Source organism: Leptodactylus fuscus, chromosome 11 (assembly GCF_031893055.1).
Source record: "Leptodactylus fuscus isolate aLepFus1 chromosome 11, aLepFus1.hap2, whole genome shotgun sequence".
NCBI classification, from domain to species: Eukaryota; Metazoa; Chordata; class Amphibia; order Anura; family Leptodactylidae; genus Leptodactylus; species Leptodactylus fuscus.
In genome coordinates this window covers 11,440,512-11,459,924 of record NC_134275.1, presented here as the reverse complement: position 1 = coordinate 11,459,924, position 19,413 = coordinate 11,440,512, and the positions used below count along the sequence as shown (strand labels likewise).

The 19,413-nt window shown below is 42.5% G+C and overlaps 1 protein-coding gene across 2 annotated transcripts in view; it reads right to left on the bottom strand.

The window, feature by feature from the left end:
- The window catches only part of COL5A1 (collagen type V alpha 1 chain), a 111,054-nt gene that overhangs the window by 70,132 nt on the left and 21,509 nt on the right, over positions 1 to 19,413 (bottom strand). For both annotated transcript variants that reach the window (XM_075260690.1, XM_075260691.1), the window contains exons 2-4: positions 10,929 to 11,096; positions 6,585 to 6,798; positions 4,732 to 4,894 (exon numbers count right to left, since the gene is read on the bottom strand). In XM_075260690.1, coding sequence (XP_075116791.1) covers positions 4,732 to 4,894; positions 6,585 to 6,798; positions 10,929 to 11,096 — 545 coding nt within the window. The remainder of the gene's footprint in view (positions 1 to 4,731; positions 4,895 to 6,584; positions 6,799 to 10,928; positions 11,097 to 19,413) is intronic.

The window sequence follows — 19,413 nt, the reverse complement described above, 5'->3', positions numbered from 1 at the left end:
CATTTGTCCAGACATGATATTTGTTCAGAAATGTCAATCCTTCCATTCCTCTTGGTTGATAAAATGCAGAGTTATGGGAAGAAATAAGAGAGGAGGAAAAGTTATTCAGCAGTAAGTTTTGTGCGAAGTTTCGCTGTATAATACAGAGGGGGATTTCACGGTCTGTGTAATGCCAGAAATATTCATCCGATGCCTGCGATGTTCTGCGGGGCTGGTGGGCTACAATCTATACATTATACACTATAAATCCAGCATTCCTTAATCCAGCACATCTGCTGGCCGGGCGCCAGGAAACTGCAATAAAAGCTTGTTCAGTATTCACGCCTGTAAAAGCTCCACTGAAAAATGCCAAGTACATATGTGGGGGTCCCCGGCAGCCCGGCAGACAAACAGCACATTATGTGCCATGACAAAAGACACTGCCACAAGTCAGCTCTCCATTGTGTTAGGCTGTAAGGAGGCCGCGCCACAACAACCTCCAAAAAAAAGACAATACTAATAATATGGGTCATGCATGGAAAGAGTAGGGGTATGTTCACACAGATTTGGCTGATACTTTACATACAATGCAAGAAAACGGAGTATGGAAATCCTCAGAAAAGTCACAGGTAAGAGCCACTGAATGCCGATGGAATAAGTTTTACCATTAGATTTCTACGTGTAATCCTGCAGTTAAATACATGAAGTGTGAACACACGTTTAATGCTTGGTGGTGGTCGGCGATGTTACCTGGGTTATCTACCGCCATTTCTAGGAATAATAGCTCCAATAATTGCCCCATGTAAAGGATCCTGAATTCAGTAGTGAAGACTTTGAGTCTGCTTTATGATGGTATCACATGAATGTATAGGGATAGTATATACAGGGACATTAAACTCACATCATGGCTGCTCATGCTGGACGATGCTGTATACAATTCTCTACATAGGGTCAATCTGTTATATATCAGCCACATAAAACCAGTAGATTTCTGGAGAGAGGAAACCTAAGTGTCCTAGTAGGGGACTCATGACCGTCATGAACCCCAGCACAGGTACAGGCTACAATATACCATATTATTCTGCACAGAATAACAGAATCCACACATCTTGGCAGCCATTTGTCCTAGTCACAATTTAAGTATATTCTGTTCCTGTTGTGGTTATTGGACCGGGCCTGCAAAGAGCAGCAAAATACAGGATTTTGGTCCAATTGGCCATTTCTTGGACTGAACATGGTCATATACAATTCCTTTCCAATTTCCCTATTAGCTTGAGGGTCCTGTTACTGCTCCCTTAACAATAAGTACTAACAATGAGAGGGGCTGAGGAGTGCGATCGCTCATATGCCAAATCCACAGGGACCAGTCTATTACCAGGTTACTTTAGTTGTCACAACGAGATATAACATGAACCCACCCCCATCAAGTCACTTGTGAGCTCTTATAAGGAATGCCTGAAATATTAGCCCTAAGAAGTATATCTGCCACCTGGCTGAACCCAGGCCCTGCTTACTAGGAGAGTGGGGGTGGGTGTAAATATTCCCCTCCCTGGAGAGCTTGTCAAAGTCATTAGCATGAAATGTCTTAAGTTTCAGGTTTTCCACACCAGAGGAAATTGCAGAGCACAATTACAACCCTGCGTGTCTGCGGGCGTCATCGGGAACTGTCCTGAATAGTCCCAGGTGGGGGATTCGGTTACCAAGAGGGAAAATACATTTATGTTTCCAATCACGTCACAATTCCACCTGTGCACTCGGGATGTCTACAGTGGTCTTAGGATTTTGCTCTGTGTCTTGGCATGGTGCCCAGGCGATCAAGAGAAAACAAAGCAAATCCAAAAAAATACGTGTTTCTGGCGTTTTATGTCTTAGAAACAGGGTGCAAGCGCCGGCAAAGCACAACTTGTTCACTTCAAACATGAAATGAAGGTCTTGCTGATCTTTAATATCTGAGAAGAGCGATAAAAGACTTTATGGTGGAATGAATGGGCACTTGAGCACTGCAGATAGGGTTATGGAGGTTTTCCCTTTGGTTCATGGTGTGATGATGTGATGAAGGAAACGCTCGAGGCTGCAAACAACAAGGCATCTCTGCAAGAAACAGTTCGGAGGTTACCGCTGTCTGCGTCTATATAGGGTGGACATGGCTGCCTCAAACTGTGCCCAGGACAGAGACTTATAGCAGTTATGTGTCTCTAGAAACATTACTGGACGATCGCTCTACTGTCCTGTATCACTGTGGTGACATTTACCAGCAATAATACTTAACACATCTATTAGAAGGCCCTATATGGACACCACTTTAGGGATCTGAGACTGCCATGTGCTGTAGTGCTGCCAAATCTGCCACTTTAAGACTGCAGAGAAATGTTATACAGGAAAACCAAGAAAGCAGAAAAGAGCAAACCTCATAGTAATAGGCTTAGTGTGCACACGGCTAATACTAGCCACACTCACCACAACTCCAGACTAAAGGGTTAAACAAGATCCTACATGGAAGGAAATCAGCGCTTGTAGGCTCGTCCTGTAAGACGGATGCCGGGTCTAATGTCAACAATATTTTTGGCTGTGTCAATTTTTTTTTTCCTTTTGATGAAAACCAGTAACCCGGAGATGTTGCTGGTCTGTGGAAGGTGCTGGCAAGCAAGGACATTTTCCATCATCCTGCGCCATGTTACACAGTCGCAGCATTACCTGACTCCTTACTAACTTACAAAGTTACTTGGAGACCCTGAAGCCTCGGAGTAAGAAGAAATCCTTGTTAGAGAAGATCTGCGAGCAGGGAATAAGTCCTAGCACTACAATATCTGCCAGGGGTTATGGACAGGCAGCAGACATGGCTTCTCAGATATTAATATACATTCAGGTTTATGCCACCTTTAGGTTATAGACAAAGCGATAATATCTGAAATGACAATAAAACTGACGGCTGCCAATGTGGTAGGATGAACAGATGTTAGCAATCCTGAGTATACGATTTTGATGCTTGGTTTTCTCTCTTAAAGCCTGGGTTCACCTATATATCACACAATGTCAGTTTATATGATGGATATATAACCTACATAAAATCTTACTGACTGGGAATACATTGTATTACTAAGGCTTCCATTGAGGAAAGCTCCCAGCGTATACACTCCATGTACCTTCAGGACACTATTACTATACTATAACATGCTTATGGCAGCTATGACTACATTGTAGAGTTTGTGGTTTGGAGTGAAGCTTTCTGTATCTTGTCTGTTGTTGACTGATCTATAGGAGTATATTCCTACTGAGTACGCTTTTGACATACGCCAGGCCAGTATGGCCCTCTTCTCCACAAGTCTATACAGCAGTATGCCTTACTGTCTTAATTTAGAGATACAAATTGGGGAACGCTCCTAATGTATACCTATATATAGTGTACACAGACTAGCTGTTGTTGTAGTTCTGTGTCTGTGTCATGGTGGGGGTCCAGAGGATCCTGTTGGGCTCTCACTGCGGGCACTGTGCTCCGGTGGTGACAATACTATGGGGTACTGCACCCAATAAAGTAGGAAGCTTCTATACAGAGATCTCTGTGAGGTGGTGAGTGGGTTTATACAAGTATACTAACAACCACATCTATAGTTTCATAGCTTATTAGCCCATGGTGCTCAATATATAGGGGGTTACAGGGGTAGCAGTCACTACCAGGCCATGGATACTGAGAAGGCCCCAAAGGTCTCTCTGCCACATAAAAGATACCACTAGGTATGTAGGGGCCCTATTCCAGATTTTGCATTGGGGCACCTCTGCACATTAGGTAATCCAGTCCCCTCCACATCACAAAGCGAGACCCATTTACATGTCGAGAAAGGTGTGACAGAGAAGGGGCCTCGCCAATGAATGGAGCCAGACAGGCCGGCCCGGCCACCTAAGCCTATGTCAGAGGGTCACAGCTTACAGCAGAAGCTCCGATCTTCTAGGACAATGTGATAGAGTAAAACGTGTCAATCCATGAAGTTGTGAGCTATAGAGTAGAAGACATGACTTTATTGGTATCAGACCTTTAAGGTTTGTATATGATTCTGGGATTCTCTTGATCTCTGCCTGTCAATGACCTCAGTATCTCCTCATGAACAGCAAAAATCTTTCTTCTACCAATTTCAATGTGGCTCACAGACATTTAGGAAGGAGATGGACAGCTGTGACTGGTGGAGATCATGTCTGAGAGGAACACTTTATACATCAGTGTATACAAAGATCCATGAACATGGATTTCAGCTACCGATGGCAAAGCTTTGGTATATATGTGAAATGTACAGTGATACAAGAGCATTTGTCAGGGTGCACAAGTTTATTTTATTTACCCGACTGCAGAATTGTCTTGTAAATCCATCTATTTCACTGTTATGGCCATCTGCACAATGATGTAAGAGAGTCTGTCAGGCTCAGACGGTCATACATTTACTCTGTCCACCACTATATACTATAGATGACATTTACAGCTAAATATATGTATGTGACATCTATGTAATAAGCTGGAGATCTCTGCACTTCGCAGTACACGGGTTTCCTGGCTGAAAACTGTATATCCTGAACCATCTCCAACTCGTTGGAAGACCTAGTACATTTTTCCAACACAAGTATGGAATTTACATTTTCCCTCCAGTCAGACATGTTCAAGTCATTCGTTCGGCCAAAATCAGCTTGTTTAAAGCACAACATCCACAAACTGGAAAATCCATCAGACTCGGAGAGGAAGAAACAAGACCCATAAGAACGGCTTACCTCAAAGACTTCCTCATCTAAGATTCTGGTCCCAAATACAACAATGCCATTGGTGTCAATGATGGAGTGTTCACTGCGGTCCAGAGACCTCTGCAGCCTCTTCTTACAGTCCAGGACCAGGGTGACCTGCTTCTTGTGGACGCTGATTCCTATCCGGTGCCACCTGTATTGTGGGAACAAGGAGCCGGGTCAATAAAGCACTGGGTCCCCCTTCAGACCCCATTGTTATGATTTACTTCATGAACATAATTACTTTGCTAATATTATAATGGTAATTATTGTAGTGACCCCGAGTGATGGCATCTATTATACTTCAGAGCTGAACTCTATATTCTTCTAGAGATTACAACCACTTTAGACCTCAGGGGGTTAAACAAATGGAGGGAGATTCCTGATTTGCTTTTGTAAAACAATGTGAATGACTTTCCCATGGATAGAAAGGCTCTTTACTTCCATAATGAGTGTGCTAAACACTATCGAGCAGAAATGAACTTTGCTGAATACACTTTGTTATTTTGCCAATATCCTGGTCAGTTTAATGATGACTGATATTGAAAATCTTTATGCCCTCTCTAGGTCATGTGTCCCATAAAATAAAGGAGACATCTCGGTAATAACTCTTCCACTTAGGAGTACAGTCACACATACAGGCATGCTCACCCCTAACTTAGCTCTCATTTGGTTCAGGACTCCAATTGCTCATGAAACCAACTCAATACAATCCTGCGGCAAAGCCCTTGAGCGGCTGCAATTCACATGAGAGTGACGGGGCCGCACATTGTATAGATAGAATATCACTTGGTGTTATCGCTTTCTGATAGCATATCATGAGACTACATGAAACACATATCTGGACATATCAGCCTAAAGGAAAGGACATCTGGAAAGCATCCAAAATAGTGCCTGCAAGCCATGTCATTACAAATCGGGCGGTTCTCAGACTGACATTGGTCACATGGCTCTGCAGGTAAGCAGCAACGCGCCGAGCACTTCTAGGGCTAAAACTGCTGCTAATCTGCAAAACCGTGGTGCAATACAAGGTTAAAAGTTCTCTCCTGTCTACAAAACAGGGGATTGCCATCTAAATGCTGGGAACGCCAAAGATCAAAAGAATGGGGTGAAGGTTCCCAATGAGAAATACAGTGGCACAGGCGAGATGCTGCTCCATTCACTTTCTATGGGGTTGCTGGAGATGGCAGAGTACAGCGCTCATCTATCTAAGTTGGGCTCTATTCAGATCGCGCGTCAGATTCTGTTGTTTATGAAGGACACATAAATATAATATACCATACTTCTGTGTCTGTCCAAAAACATAGAAAGAGATCCATTCAGATAAATGAATAACCCTCAGTCCCCTGATGTGTGGGGGTCCCAGAGGTCAGACCTCCTCTGACCAGGCAGCGATCCCCTATACTGTGGATAACTTCTAAACTTCAGCCAAACTCTTAACAACCAATCTGAAAACCAAACTACATTGCCAGAAAGTATAGCTGTGATGTATGGTCGTCCCTTCATTGTACGGTATGGCGGCAGAACAACAACACATACAGTCAGTGCGGATATGGTGTAGTATCACGGAGAAGAGAAAAGGATCCATGTCTGCAGAACTTCCATTGGATGACAATGCTTACAACTCAATGGTGAGGTTACATATGTCCATAGTCACTGCCGTCACAGTGGATGCCTAGAGACAATAATACTTACTGCGCCGACACAACAAAGATGGACATCACATACATTAAAAAGGCAACAAAATTTACTCTTTACAGAAAACCTGCAAACTTTGTGAAATAAACATGAAATAAAACGTTTATTAATAATATTTCTATGCCACTACTATAGATCTTACTTACTTGCCATCAGAGAGGTTAATGCCACTAAAGAGAGGGTAGTCCTCGGGGCCAGGTTTTCCCAAATGATCTTCAAACAGGAACACAGGAGACCTTCCCAGCTCCACTCCTATCTGCTGGATGCCTTGCTCATTGTAAATGGACATCAGAAATGACTGGCTTCCCTTTTTGGGTTTCACAGTTATTAAAATGGAAAAATCTTGTGGGAATGGGGTATCTGTGGGAAGACATAAAAAGCAGTCAGTATCAGTCACTAGGTCTAGGATTTCTTGTATAGTAACCTGAACATTACTTGCACAGACTATACAGAGCCAATATGGAAGGTGAGCCCTCACAATGTGCCTGTTCCCACCACTGTACCCTATTATTTAGGCACAGGAGGGTCTAGCTCATGTACCCATGTTATTTGTGAACAGTGTTGTATTTGCTGCTGGTTCATATTTCAGGAATGAGTCAAACCTCACTTAGAATCAGATCTCTGGATTCTCACCAGACCATACAGCCTTGTCTACTATATGGACAATTCACCATCCTACAATATCCCAGGGTTATAAATGATGTCATCTAAGTTTGGCTGAAAAGTCAAATATTGTGCAGAGGTCACATTAAGTTGTCTCTCTTGTCTAAGGTCAGCTCAGGATAAGATGCAACTATGCTCTAAACCTTAACCCTTACAAGCCTTGTCCTGTCACACTGACCTTATACCGGTCATTGACGATACATGACACACGATACACGGCACACGAGAGCTCTTTCTACTTCTTGAGCCCCTCGACTTTTTGTCATGGAGTCTTATTACTGAGTTGCAGCATGTAGACACCCTTTTATTACAGACAAGGTCAGCCGGCAGATAACATTCTCCTCCATTGAAGGGTCTTGTGTTGGTCACCTCTCTGGAATTGCAGAGATTCCAGATGATTTTAGTAGGTCTATTTTTTACATCCCTTTCCTGCCGTGTTCTTTAGGTGACTTGGTTTCATAGGACCAGTCAGCAATGGTTCTGCATATTAACGTTATTATAGCTTAACCTGCCATTGAAACTTGAGGGACATCAAAGTGTCTGGAAAAATCCCATGCAGGTCTGCAGCAAATCTAGAAACTGCATGTATAGACTGCATGGCCGGCCCTGTCTGTAGAGGCGGCAACTCTAGTCCCTACACCATGGTGCCACATTTAATGCATAACAGATATCTGAGATTTTCTCAACGCCCAAACCACCGTCTAATTTTGTGCTTTTTGGTCTTTTATTATTTTTTGTTAAATATTGCTTACACTGCACATTTCTATCTGGTGTTACTTGGGTTTGAGAAAAGGCAGAATGACACCAATCATATGTTTCCCATTGACACAGTGCTGGAATGTGCGGAGCAGAGATGAAGGCTACAAGATTACAGACACTGCAAAACCACAAGGGATGTCACTGGCTGAATCGCTGGAAAAAAGTCACCAGCTGGATGGTCGCCATAGGTATAAAGGGAAGTGCAGGAGTGTAATGCAACATCTAACACACAACAGAATACATGGCTGAAATAAAAACAGATAAAAAGAAAAGTATAAAATGTTATATATTTTTCATCAATTATTGTAATATAAGCTGTTAGATGTACAACATGTCCTCTTTTTTGGGGGGGCGAGTTATATGAGGAGGAATAAATAACATGCAGGCTGCCATGTACTGAGAGGATTTCACTTCTTGCCTTTGTTATCCCTAATTCATTCCTTACACAGGCCCGGAGGTGCTGGTCTTGCTCCCTTGTGCTGTAGGAGGAGGTTTGTTAGCTCTGTGACCTCCTCTTTATGTAATCTGCCATGTCACAGATTACTAGTCAGGACACTTCCCCTCCTTATCTATCAGGACAAGAGCATTGCTGTTCATTCTTTAAGAGGTTGAGACCTGTCTGAGTTTATTGATACTTGCACAAATGCCCCCTTGCTCCAAACATTCCAGATTTCCCTTAGGCCGAGTTCTGACAGGGTTTTTCAGTCCAGAAGTTGACTCGGTGGCCGACTCAGATTCCGGACCAATAAACGGGTAGTTTTTGCACCGGCATTCAGTCACGGCACTCCGCTCCAGATTAGGCCCAAATGAATGGTCCTAGGCAGGAGGGAGTGTCTTCAGGCGGACGTCCGGCCATGGAATCCGCCTGAAGAAAGAATAAGTTGCTTCTTTTTTTTCCGGGAGTGGGAATAAACCGCTCTCGGAAACAGGAACCCATTGATTTCAATAGGAGGCAGTTTTGTGAGCTGGATTCTGACACGGATGTGAAACCCCATGTGAATTCAGCCTTAAATTCTACAAATAACCAGTAAATATAAGTCCACTATTGAATGTGCCATGTGCCTTGGTCGCCCTCTTGCATTGGAGTCCACAACAAGTATTCAGATTGACTTGCTCATGTGCAGTTTCACATGCCACAGATTTGCATGTGTATAAATGTCTGTTCAGTGGGTATGATCTACATGTGGCCACCTAATGCAAAGAGACCATCATGTCAGTGGGAAGTATTGTCTGAATTTCACCAACATCACAGATGCAGTTTGTAGGCAGATTTAGTGTGGTGTTTAGCACATAATATGCCCCTGGTGTCCTATATAGCAACCTATAACTACAAGACTGGCGGTATTAAAGACCAGACATGCTGACCAGAGCCAAAGTATTGATAAAGATGAGAGATGAGTCTATCAGTAAATACCAGGCACAATACTGTACATTATATGGCCCTGCTTAGTATTGTAGCTGACTAATAAGCATGTGGGCACAGGCCTGTGAAGAGAAAATCTCTATAAATAGTTGAACAGCAGAGATGGCAAGTGTCTGACCCTCAACATATCAATACTGACAACCCATGCAAACGACCGACCATCAGTATAAAAGTCCTGAAAACTAAAAGTCTGGGGTCGCAGGCGGACTCTGCAATCGTCAGTGGTGAACCTGCTGCAGACTACAGTACAGGGTATTTGACAAATCCCATTCACACACTGCAGAAAAACAACACTTTGAGCTGCAGGTTTTGATCTTGCCCATGTGAATTATTATTGCTGCGTATTCACAAGGATACAAGCTGGGTCTATGGACCTGGGAATCATGGGTCCAGTACAGGAGTCCTACGGCAGACCCAATACATGTGACCTTAGCCTTCAGGTTGTTTTAGCAGTGACTGCCCGGATTTTCTGCCATGCCTTCCCTTAGCAGTATCAGAATATATACTTTGGCTCCAGACAGAGAACTTGTTAGAATTTCCATCTACTTTATCGTTCTTGAGGTCGGATTGGTGATAGGTTGGTGTGCATTCAGCCATAAGGGACTGGAGATGTCTAATTTCAAGAAGGCAGAGCAAAACCTTCCAACTATAAAGCAAAACCCTGATAATAGAGAAATGTTCATTTTCCCATTTTGAGTGATAATAATGGAGCTAGTGGGATGAGATCAGAGACGATCAATCTAGTAATAACCCCGAGTCTGGAGAACAGGACATTGCACAAGGCTTTGTAGAGTTGGGCTCAAGGGACTTGGTTTAAGGCAGTGGGTAATGTTCATCTCTATGGCGGAGCCGTCCTCATTACCAGGATGAGACCTGTTTTATTATTTAAATGAACTTATCTAAAGTGGAAATATAATACGGGATGAAAGGACACGATGGATTAAAGCATAGTCACCCCAATTTGAAGGAAAATGCTTTTAATAAATGAAGGTTAGGTTTTGTACAGCGATCCTAACAGGAGGTCGGCACTTCATTGCAAAAACAAATGGTGTAAGGTTAAAGAATTATCTACAAAGCCAACCTTCAGTTCACAAGAGGTCGCTCAATATTCCTAGCAAATTTCTACAGATTTAATATCAGTATAATTTTCAGCCCCATCAACAGATGTCGGCTTTCTTGATGAAGTGTATATATAAGGATTCCTGGTGTAAGGAGTCTGATGGTTGACTGAACAGAACATACAAGCTCCTCTTATATAAGCAGTCATTATAATATGACAGATTCATCATTTATATAACTTGTGTTACCAGCTAGAGTGTATTATACCACACACAGGAGCTGCTTATAACACTGCAACGGGCCTTGGCAAGTAAAGAGACCTAAACCAAACTTCACCTCCAGCAAACAGCAGATCCTGAAAGCAGAATTTGCACCAAAAGGATGAACAGCTGCAGATTTGCAGAGCTCTGTCCATTATTATGGAATACCTTATGTAAAATGTTATACAATGGATCAGAACGTGAAGTCATCCTTCTCAGTAAACAGAAGCTGAACTTACTGTAGTCACCGGTCTGTAGATCCATGAACCCTAAACCATACAGTCACAACCTGCTGTCAAAAAAGACATTGCACTAACAGGACTTACCTTGAAACAACTGTTTGGTAGGGGCGCTGAGCTGTGCATTTTTGGACACCCTGTAGGCCACATCTGGTCCCTTTGATGATTTTCTGTTCAAACAAAACCCTGTTGTCTTTTTGACTCCATCAGGTAAATTGTGAAAATCTAAAACCTTCAAAACATCTGCTGGTTCACCTGGAAAAGAAGGAGAAAGATAGAAAACATTAGGCTGCTATGTCATAAAATCCATTTAGCCCAATAGTGTATTTATAGACAGACAATCCAGTCTATGAAAAGCTTTTATGAGGTTAGTGGAGTTATAGCGGATGGCGCCAGGGGCCAAACAAGTCCAAAGAATGAGTTATGCAAAGGTCTTCAGAGTGAGTCTTCTACTATCCTTAAAGGCCACCATGAGGCCCAAGTATCTCCAAGTGTCACCACCTCATATCTCATTCTAACTATATCTCTTTTGAATAACATCCGTCCGAGGCTTTGTGCATAACATTGCTGCGTTGTTGCACAGATGGCTTCATAAAGTAAGCAGAAATGACAGGACTGTCAGCTGCAAATACTCCCTGCCATTCACTGGGTCTATCTGCTGTACAGTCAGTGTCCTCTAATAACACTGGGTACAAGGAGGCGCCCCGTGATCCGCACTGTAAGAAACATCAATGCATTAACTTCTATGCACACAAAAAAATGGAAGCATGGGATAAAATGGGCAATATTCTTACAGATGGAGAATACACTATCCACTGCAGGGCTTAGGGGCGGCCGACACTGAACTGATCGTATGGATTGCACTGATCATTATTTTGCCACCAAAAATATCTGTATTTACCACACAAGGACTACAAAAGGTCGGATAAGTGATTAGAAAAACCGAGAAATAAGAGAAAGGGAGGAACAAATGTAAGTGCAAAATTGTCTTTGGATACAGCACAGCTAACATATTCAATAAAAAGGTGTAAAATATTGAAAACTATCTTATTCTAACAATTGGTTTCATCCACAGGAGCACAGACACCCCAGACAGGTAAGCCGGCACTTGCACTCCTGTGAAGGACATAAATTGATAAGAATCTGAAGGCACTGACTGATGCTCTTTTCGGCTGCCATGTCTAGCAGGCTGACTGCAGAGGATAATGCAGACATACATAACGGAGGAGAAATGTCAGCTTGGGAACAGAGAATTAATACATCTCTGGCACTAAAAAGCTTCCTGTGACATCCACAATTTGTTACATGCCATGGTGCGGAACAATGAAGCAGATTACCGCATCAATCAAGAGGCAAAATATATTAAAGCAAGCAACATCTCTCTTAATTATCTGTAAAATAACAGAATGTCACATCCAATATCACTGGAGTTTATTCGCTTTCCTTTATGTGTCGGCTTGCCCCATGATAACCTTATTATCTGGAACAAGTTTATTTTGTTTTTTTTTTTATCATCAATTCTAAGATAAAATAGACAAGAGTCTTAAAAAGGTGAAAGATGGAGAATACCTTAGTAAAGCTGGAGGGGAACACGACATGGCTGCTATGTGGCCCACAAGGTAACAGTACAGGCCACGGCACCAAAACCATAAAATCCATAAGCACCAACTCTACTATCATCACTTATAACTAACACTTGTCAGTAGAAGACTCGCACCTGGGGACAGGATGGAGGCTGAATATTCTTATGTCTATGGAAGATCAGTCATTGCTGTACCAATGGTAATCTGAGCTTCTGAGTGATGACAATGATATAAAACTTATTCTGGAGCTAAATCACATTAAATGGCTCAGGCCTGGGCATTAAACCAATGATATGCCACCAATAGCAACTGCTACATAGTTTGTTAGTGGAGGGTTCCTATTGTCAGGGTGTTTTTACATGACTTTGGGATTGGTCGCTCTATGTGGACAGTGTAACTAGATTAGTTTAAGGTTTCTGGAACCGATACCTTAATGCAGCTCTAGTGGGTGTCTGGTGGTGTATAACAGGAAGCTAGAGAGGAACGAGACTTGCAGAATCCCAGGACTCCTAGACACAAGTGTGCAGAGTGTCCCACAGGGCAAGTACAGATCTGGTAAGAAATTCTCTCTGCACATTGATCTCAAATTAAGAATCCCCACTACCAGCTTGTCTTGTGGGGGACTTCACCAGGCCAAAACTCACCTGGTCTCCCAGACAGTACATGCACACTCACCCGATCTCCCTGACAGTACATGCACACTCACTCGATCTCCCTGACAGTACATGCACACTCACCCGGTCTCCCAGACAGTACATGTACACTCACCCGGTCTCCCAGACAGTACATGTACACTCACCCGGTCTCCCAGACAGTACATGCACACTCACCCGGTCTCCCTGACAGCACATGCACACTCACCCAGTCTCCCAGACAGTACATGCATACTCACCCTGTCTCCCTGACAGTACATACACACTCACCCGGTCTGCCAGACAGTGCATGTACACTCACTCTGTCTCCCAGACAGTACATGCACACTCCCACGGTCTCCCAGACAGTACTTGCACACTCAGCCGGTCTCCCTGACAGAACATGCACACTCACCCTGTCTCCCAGACAGTACATGCACACTCACTTGGTCTCCCTGACAGTACATGTACACTTACCCGGTCTCCCAGACAGTACATGCACACTCACCCGGTCTCCCAGACAGTATATACCCATTTAGACCAGGGTATTTGATCAGGGCTAGTGGTCAAGAAATCCTATTCTCTGCTAACCAGTAATAGGGCAGGGCACTGGTCAGAGTCACAGCAGCTAGCCAAAGAAAGAAAAGAAGGTGAAAAACAGCCAAATACAAGAAGGAATACAAAACCAAACACTGTAAGAGTTATAAGATCCTCAGGAATATTTAGCTGCAATAGAAAAGCTAGATGATGTCTCACTGCATAAACTAGGCCTACATGATGTAAGAGGATAGAAAAGCTGGGTGGGAGAAAGCCTCAGAGACCTCGGTAGTACCGGCCACAAACACAATTGATAAATAATCTGATGACAGAATATCAAGTGATGGAATTTTTTAATTATTATTTTCGATGTAAAAGACAGGAACATTAAGATCATATTAGAGTCACAGCCAATCGACACAATACCAGGACATGACAGGATCTCATCTGTTAGGAAATAAGGGGACACATTACCTCATCTAAGTCACCACCCGGGGTCCAAAGACAACTCACTTCCCAACAGAAGCAAATTTTGGAAACTGAGAACTATATCTCCAGCTCATCAACTTAACAGCTGTGACTTGTTCTAAAGCCTATAAATACAGCTTTCATCTTCTATCCTGGGAGTCATCGTGTATGCCAGGAATAGCGGAGATGGACGGGATATCAGTAAAGAGGAGCCATAGTGATCACACACAGAGCAAGACACCTGCACTTATTCATTAACTATACAGAAGAATTCAGACAAGACTGAAATAACACTGCCCTCTATGAGCAAAAATATAACCAGTATAATACTGGCCTCCATATGCAAGAATATAACTACTATAATACTGCTCCTATGTACAAGAATATAACTACTATAATACTGCTCCTATGTACAAGAATATAACTACTATGATACTGCTCCTATGTACAAGAATATAACTACTATAATACTACCTCCTATGTACAATAATATAACTACTATAATACTACCTCCTATGTACAATAATATAACTACTATAATACTATTGCTATGTACAAGAATATAACTACTATAGTAATACTCCTATGTACAAGAATATAACTACTATAATACTACTCCTATATACAAGAATATAAGTACTATAATACTGCTCCTATGTACAGGAATATAACTACTATAATACTGCTCCTATGTACAAGAATATCACTACTATAATACTACTCCTATGTACAAGAATATAACTACTATAATACTACTCCTATGTACAAGAATATAACTACTATAATACTACTCCTATGTACAAGAATATAACTACTATAATACTACCTCCTATGTACAAAAATATAACTACTATAATACTACTCCTATGTACAAGAATATAACTACTATAATACTACCTCCTATGTACAAGAATATAACTACTATAATACTGCTCCTATGTACAAGAATATAACTACTATAATACTACCTCCTATGTACAAGAATATAACTACTATAATACTACTTCCTATGTACAAGAATATAACTACTATAATACTACCTCCTATGTACAAGAATATAACTACTATAATACTGCTCCTATGTACAAGAATATAACTACTATAACACTACTCCTATGTACAAGAATATAACTACTATAATACTACCTCCTATGTACAAGAATATAACTACTATAATACTGCTCCTATATACAAGAATATAACTACTATAATACTGCTCCTATGTACAAGAATATGACTTCTATAATACTACTCCTATGTACAAGAATATAACTACTATAGTACTACTCCTACGTACAAGAATATAACTACTATAATACTACTGCTATGTACAAGAATATAACTACTATAATACTACCTCCTATGTACAAGACTATAACTACAATAATACTGCTCCTATGTACAAGAATATAACTACTATAATACTACCTCCTATGTACAAGAATATAACTACCGTTACTATAATACTACTCCTATGTACAAGAATATAACTACTATAATACCACTATGTACAAGAATATAACTACTATAATACTACTCCTATGTACAAGAATATAACTTTAATACTGACCCCTAGGCTTCCAATGTCTCTTCTATGACAAGATTCACTGACACCTGTTTCTTAAAATACTTTTAATAATGTTATGTTTTTCTTTCATAAGACTCCTATACATTAGAGATCACGGTCGAGCATTAGTAATTTATTTAGACAATGAGAACAGAAAGACCTGGGTGTCCCTGAGTGAAGTGATCGGATAGTTCCATGTTAAATCTTTGGCCACATCTGGATTAGTGATATTCCTCAGCACTGAATGTACTCTTCTACGTCTCCCTTGTCACTGTATTGTTGATGGAGCATCCAGCGGCCGGGCAGCCGTCCAATACATTGCCTGCAGGAGACATCTGGGGGACTTCCCACAACACACAGACTTCTCCAAAGAGGCCAGCCAACCTGATCCTACTCACTGTCAAATTGTAGCCCTCTGTATCATCAGCCCCCCCCTCCCTGGAATGTGATCCTGGATGATATCCAGAGGCCTTGCAGAGATTTATCAGATTATCCGCAGCATCTGATTGCTTCATGATTCAATTATGGGAAAAAAATGTAGTTGCAATTATTTTTTTATTAAAAAGAAAAAGTACAAGCCTTACCTCCCCCCCCTCCCCTCCAATATTCATCACGCCTGACACTCCAAGGATACACTGGCAGGATCTGGTAGGACAATCAGTTCCTTAGTTTCTAATTACAGCGTGCAAGGTCTGGAACACTTACTAAATCAAATCCCCAAATGAATGGATAAATTGATGCATTTTATGAGGCACCTTCTTCTCTCCCAACAGCACCTGCCACCATGTCTGCGGGAGGGGACCTATATACTGCTGCTTGCACCACACTAAATGCACAAGATCCCACGTTATCCTTCTAGTAATAATAAGAACTGGATTACAGATGAACGAACGGCGTTTGATCGAATAGGTATTCGATCAAATATCAGGCTGTTCAAGATATTCGATTCCAATTGAATACCACGCGGCAAACGCACTAAAAATTTGTATCCCCTCCCACCTTCCCTGGTGCTTTTTTTGCACCAATAACTGTGCAGGGGAGGTGGGACAGGAACTACGACAACATAGGCATCGAAAAAAAATCTGAAAAAGTAATTGGCTGGCTAAATCCACTTTAAACGAATGGTGGATTTCAGATTCGGGTAATATGAGACTGTAAACTATATGACTGTGAGACAGGGATAGATGTACTGGCAGGGTTAGCTAGGAATTAGCTTTATTTAGGTAGGAATGTTACTCAAACAGCTCTTTGGGGCTCTATCTCGTGGCAGCCCATTATATGCTAGTCGGGATCCCTGTCAACTTGCATTATGCGAGAGCTGACTTTTTCTCATAGGAATGCATTGACCAGTGTTGTTTGGCCGAATGCCATACAATGTACAACATTTGGCCAATCAACGCTGGTTCTCACGGAGGCTCATCTATGAGGAGGCGGAGTCTAAGACTGGTCCACAGGAGTCTCCAATGTGGTCCGATTTCAGATGTAGCAGAGCTGTGTCAACTCTGCTATACCTGAGATCGGACCACAATGGAGACTCCTGTGGACCGATCTTAGACTCCGCCTCCTCACAGACGAGCCTCCGGCAGAACCAGCGTTAATTGGCCGAATATTCTACATTGTATGGCATTCGGCCAATCAACGCTGTTCAATGCATTCCTATGGGAAAAAGTCAGCTCCCGCATTATTAGTGGCGTAATACAGGGACTTGGGCATGTTAGATGCCCCCAGACATGCTTCCCTTGCTGTCCCAGTTGCATTCCAGAGGTGTTGTTATCATTTGCTGAGGTGTCATAGTGGACTTGGTGACTCTCCTGAGTAGAATAGTGGTTTCCCCTGAAACAAAGCTTTTTTTCCCCATAGACTATAACGGGATTCGATATTCGTTCGAATAGTCGAATATTGATGGGCTATTCAAAACGAATATCGAATATTTCACTGTTCGCTCATCTCTAAATTGGATCTGTGTAAGAGGAAGGGGCCAGCTGGTGCCTACAAGTGGAATGGCAGAGGTACAAGTGTCAATATTAGTTTCCACTAGGACAAGCTTTGGTCTTGTTTGAGGTATTTGGCTAGTAGTAGAGCAGGTCCATGTGCCGCTGGATGAATGCCGTGTACACAGCTGTTGCTACAATGACCTGGCTCTGATTCCTTTCCTTAATTAGTTGCAATCCTTTCCTCTTACCCCAGGGCACGGATTCAGCAGTGACGTCTATGGCAGTTCTTCGTCTGTTTGCTTTGCTTACACTATATAGAACCATCTTAACAAATGACAGAAAACAGGTTCCTGTAGTTTTCCCTGGAGGCCATAAACCCTTCCTTCTGATATTCTGACTATAGATGACGTACCAGGTCAGGCTACAAATATCCTCTCCCAGGACACAAATATTCAGGTGTCACTTCTGCAGCTAGTGCCCATAGCCAGTCAGCTTTCATGTCTTCTCATTGGCGTGTCTTAGTGCCGGCCGAAGATGGAGATGTGCAGTGTGTCATAAAGTACTGAGAGATGTAAGGTGAGATGCAGGGGGAAGAGAGAGAGAGTGTGTGTGTGTCTGTCTAGCTATATGTGTGTGTGTCTAGATGTGTGTGTGTCTATGTGTGTGTCTATCTATATGTATGTGTGTCTATATGTGTGTCTGTCTATATGTGTGCCTGTCTATATGTGTGTGTGTCTGTCTATATGTGTGCCTGTCTCTATGTGTGTGTGTCTATATGTGTGTCTGCATGTCTATATATGTGTGTGTGTCTGTCTATATGTGTCTGTCTGTGTGTCTCAGTAACCTAGGGGCAGAGATGGAAGGGCAATGTTATACTAGGGCAGAGATGGCAGATGGAGGGAGGACATGAAACTGGGGGAGAGATGGAGGGGGGGGGGCATGAAATGGGGAAAATAAAGGGGGATATGAAACTGAGGGAGAAATGGAGGGGGGGGGACATGAAACTGGGGGTAGATGAAGAGGGCACTTAGACTGGGGGGACATTAAACCGTGGAGGTAGCTGGAGGGGGACCTGTCTGCCTCTAGTTGCCCCCAGTTTAATGTCACCCTCCAGCTACCCCTACGGTTTAATGTCTGCTTCCCGATTTTAATGTCCCCCTCTAGTTGCCCCCAGTTTCATGTCCCGCTCAAGCTGTCAATTTATTGCCGCCCTCCAACTACCCCCACTGTTTAATGTCCCCCCCTCCAGCTGCTCCAGTTCCATGTCCCCTCTAGTTTCCCCCAGTTTACACTGGGGCACCAGGAGAGGGGCTTAATACTGTGGGGCAGTTGGAAGGGAACATTACAATGTGGGGGCATATAATGTACGGGTGACTGTAGGAGGATTATACTGTGTGGGGGCACCTGGAAAGATGAATGGGAATGGGCGGAGTCAACATAGAAGTAGGTGGAGCTAAATTTGTTGTGGCGCGGCCCTCTAGCATAGTTTCAATTTCTTATACGGCCCCATGGGAAAATTAATTGCCCACCCCTGGATTAGAAGATTCTCAGAATTGGCAGCCAGTCATAAAGGACAGAAATATAAATAATACCGATGTATACTGGTTTGGGGGAATTTTTCATAAAAGTGATTAGTCAATGCTCCGATGGAATAGACTGAGCTCTGTGCACATTGACATTACATAGCGTGGGTGTAGGTTAATGGTGAGGTGGCCGTCTGTTCTATTCGCCCCCAATCTAAGTTATTATAATATTTGCAGAGTTTTAAAGATTTTCTCTTTTTGGGGGGAGTCTTTTATTTTGTTTTGTTGGCAATGGACCATCGATGCTGAGACCCAGTAACACCTTCAT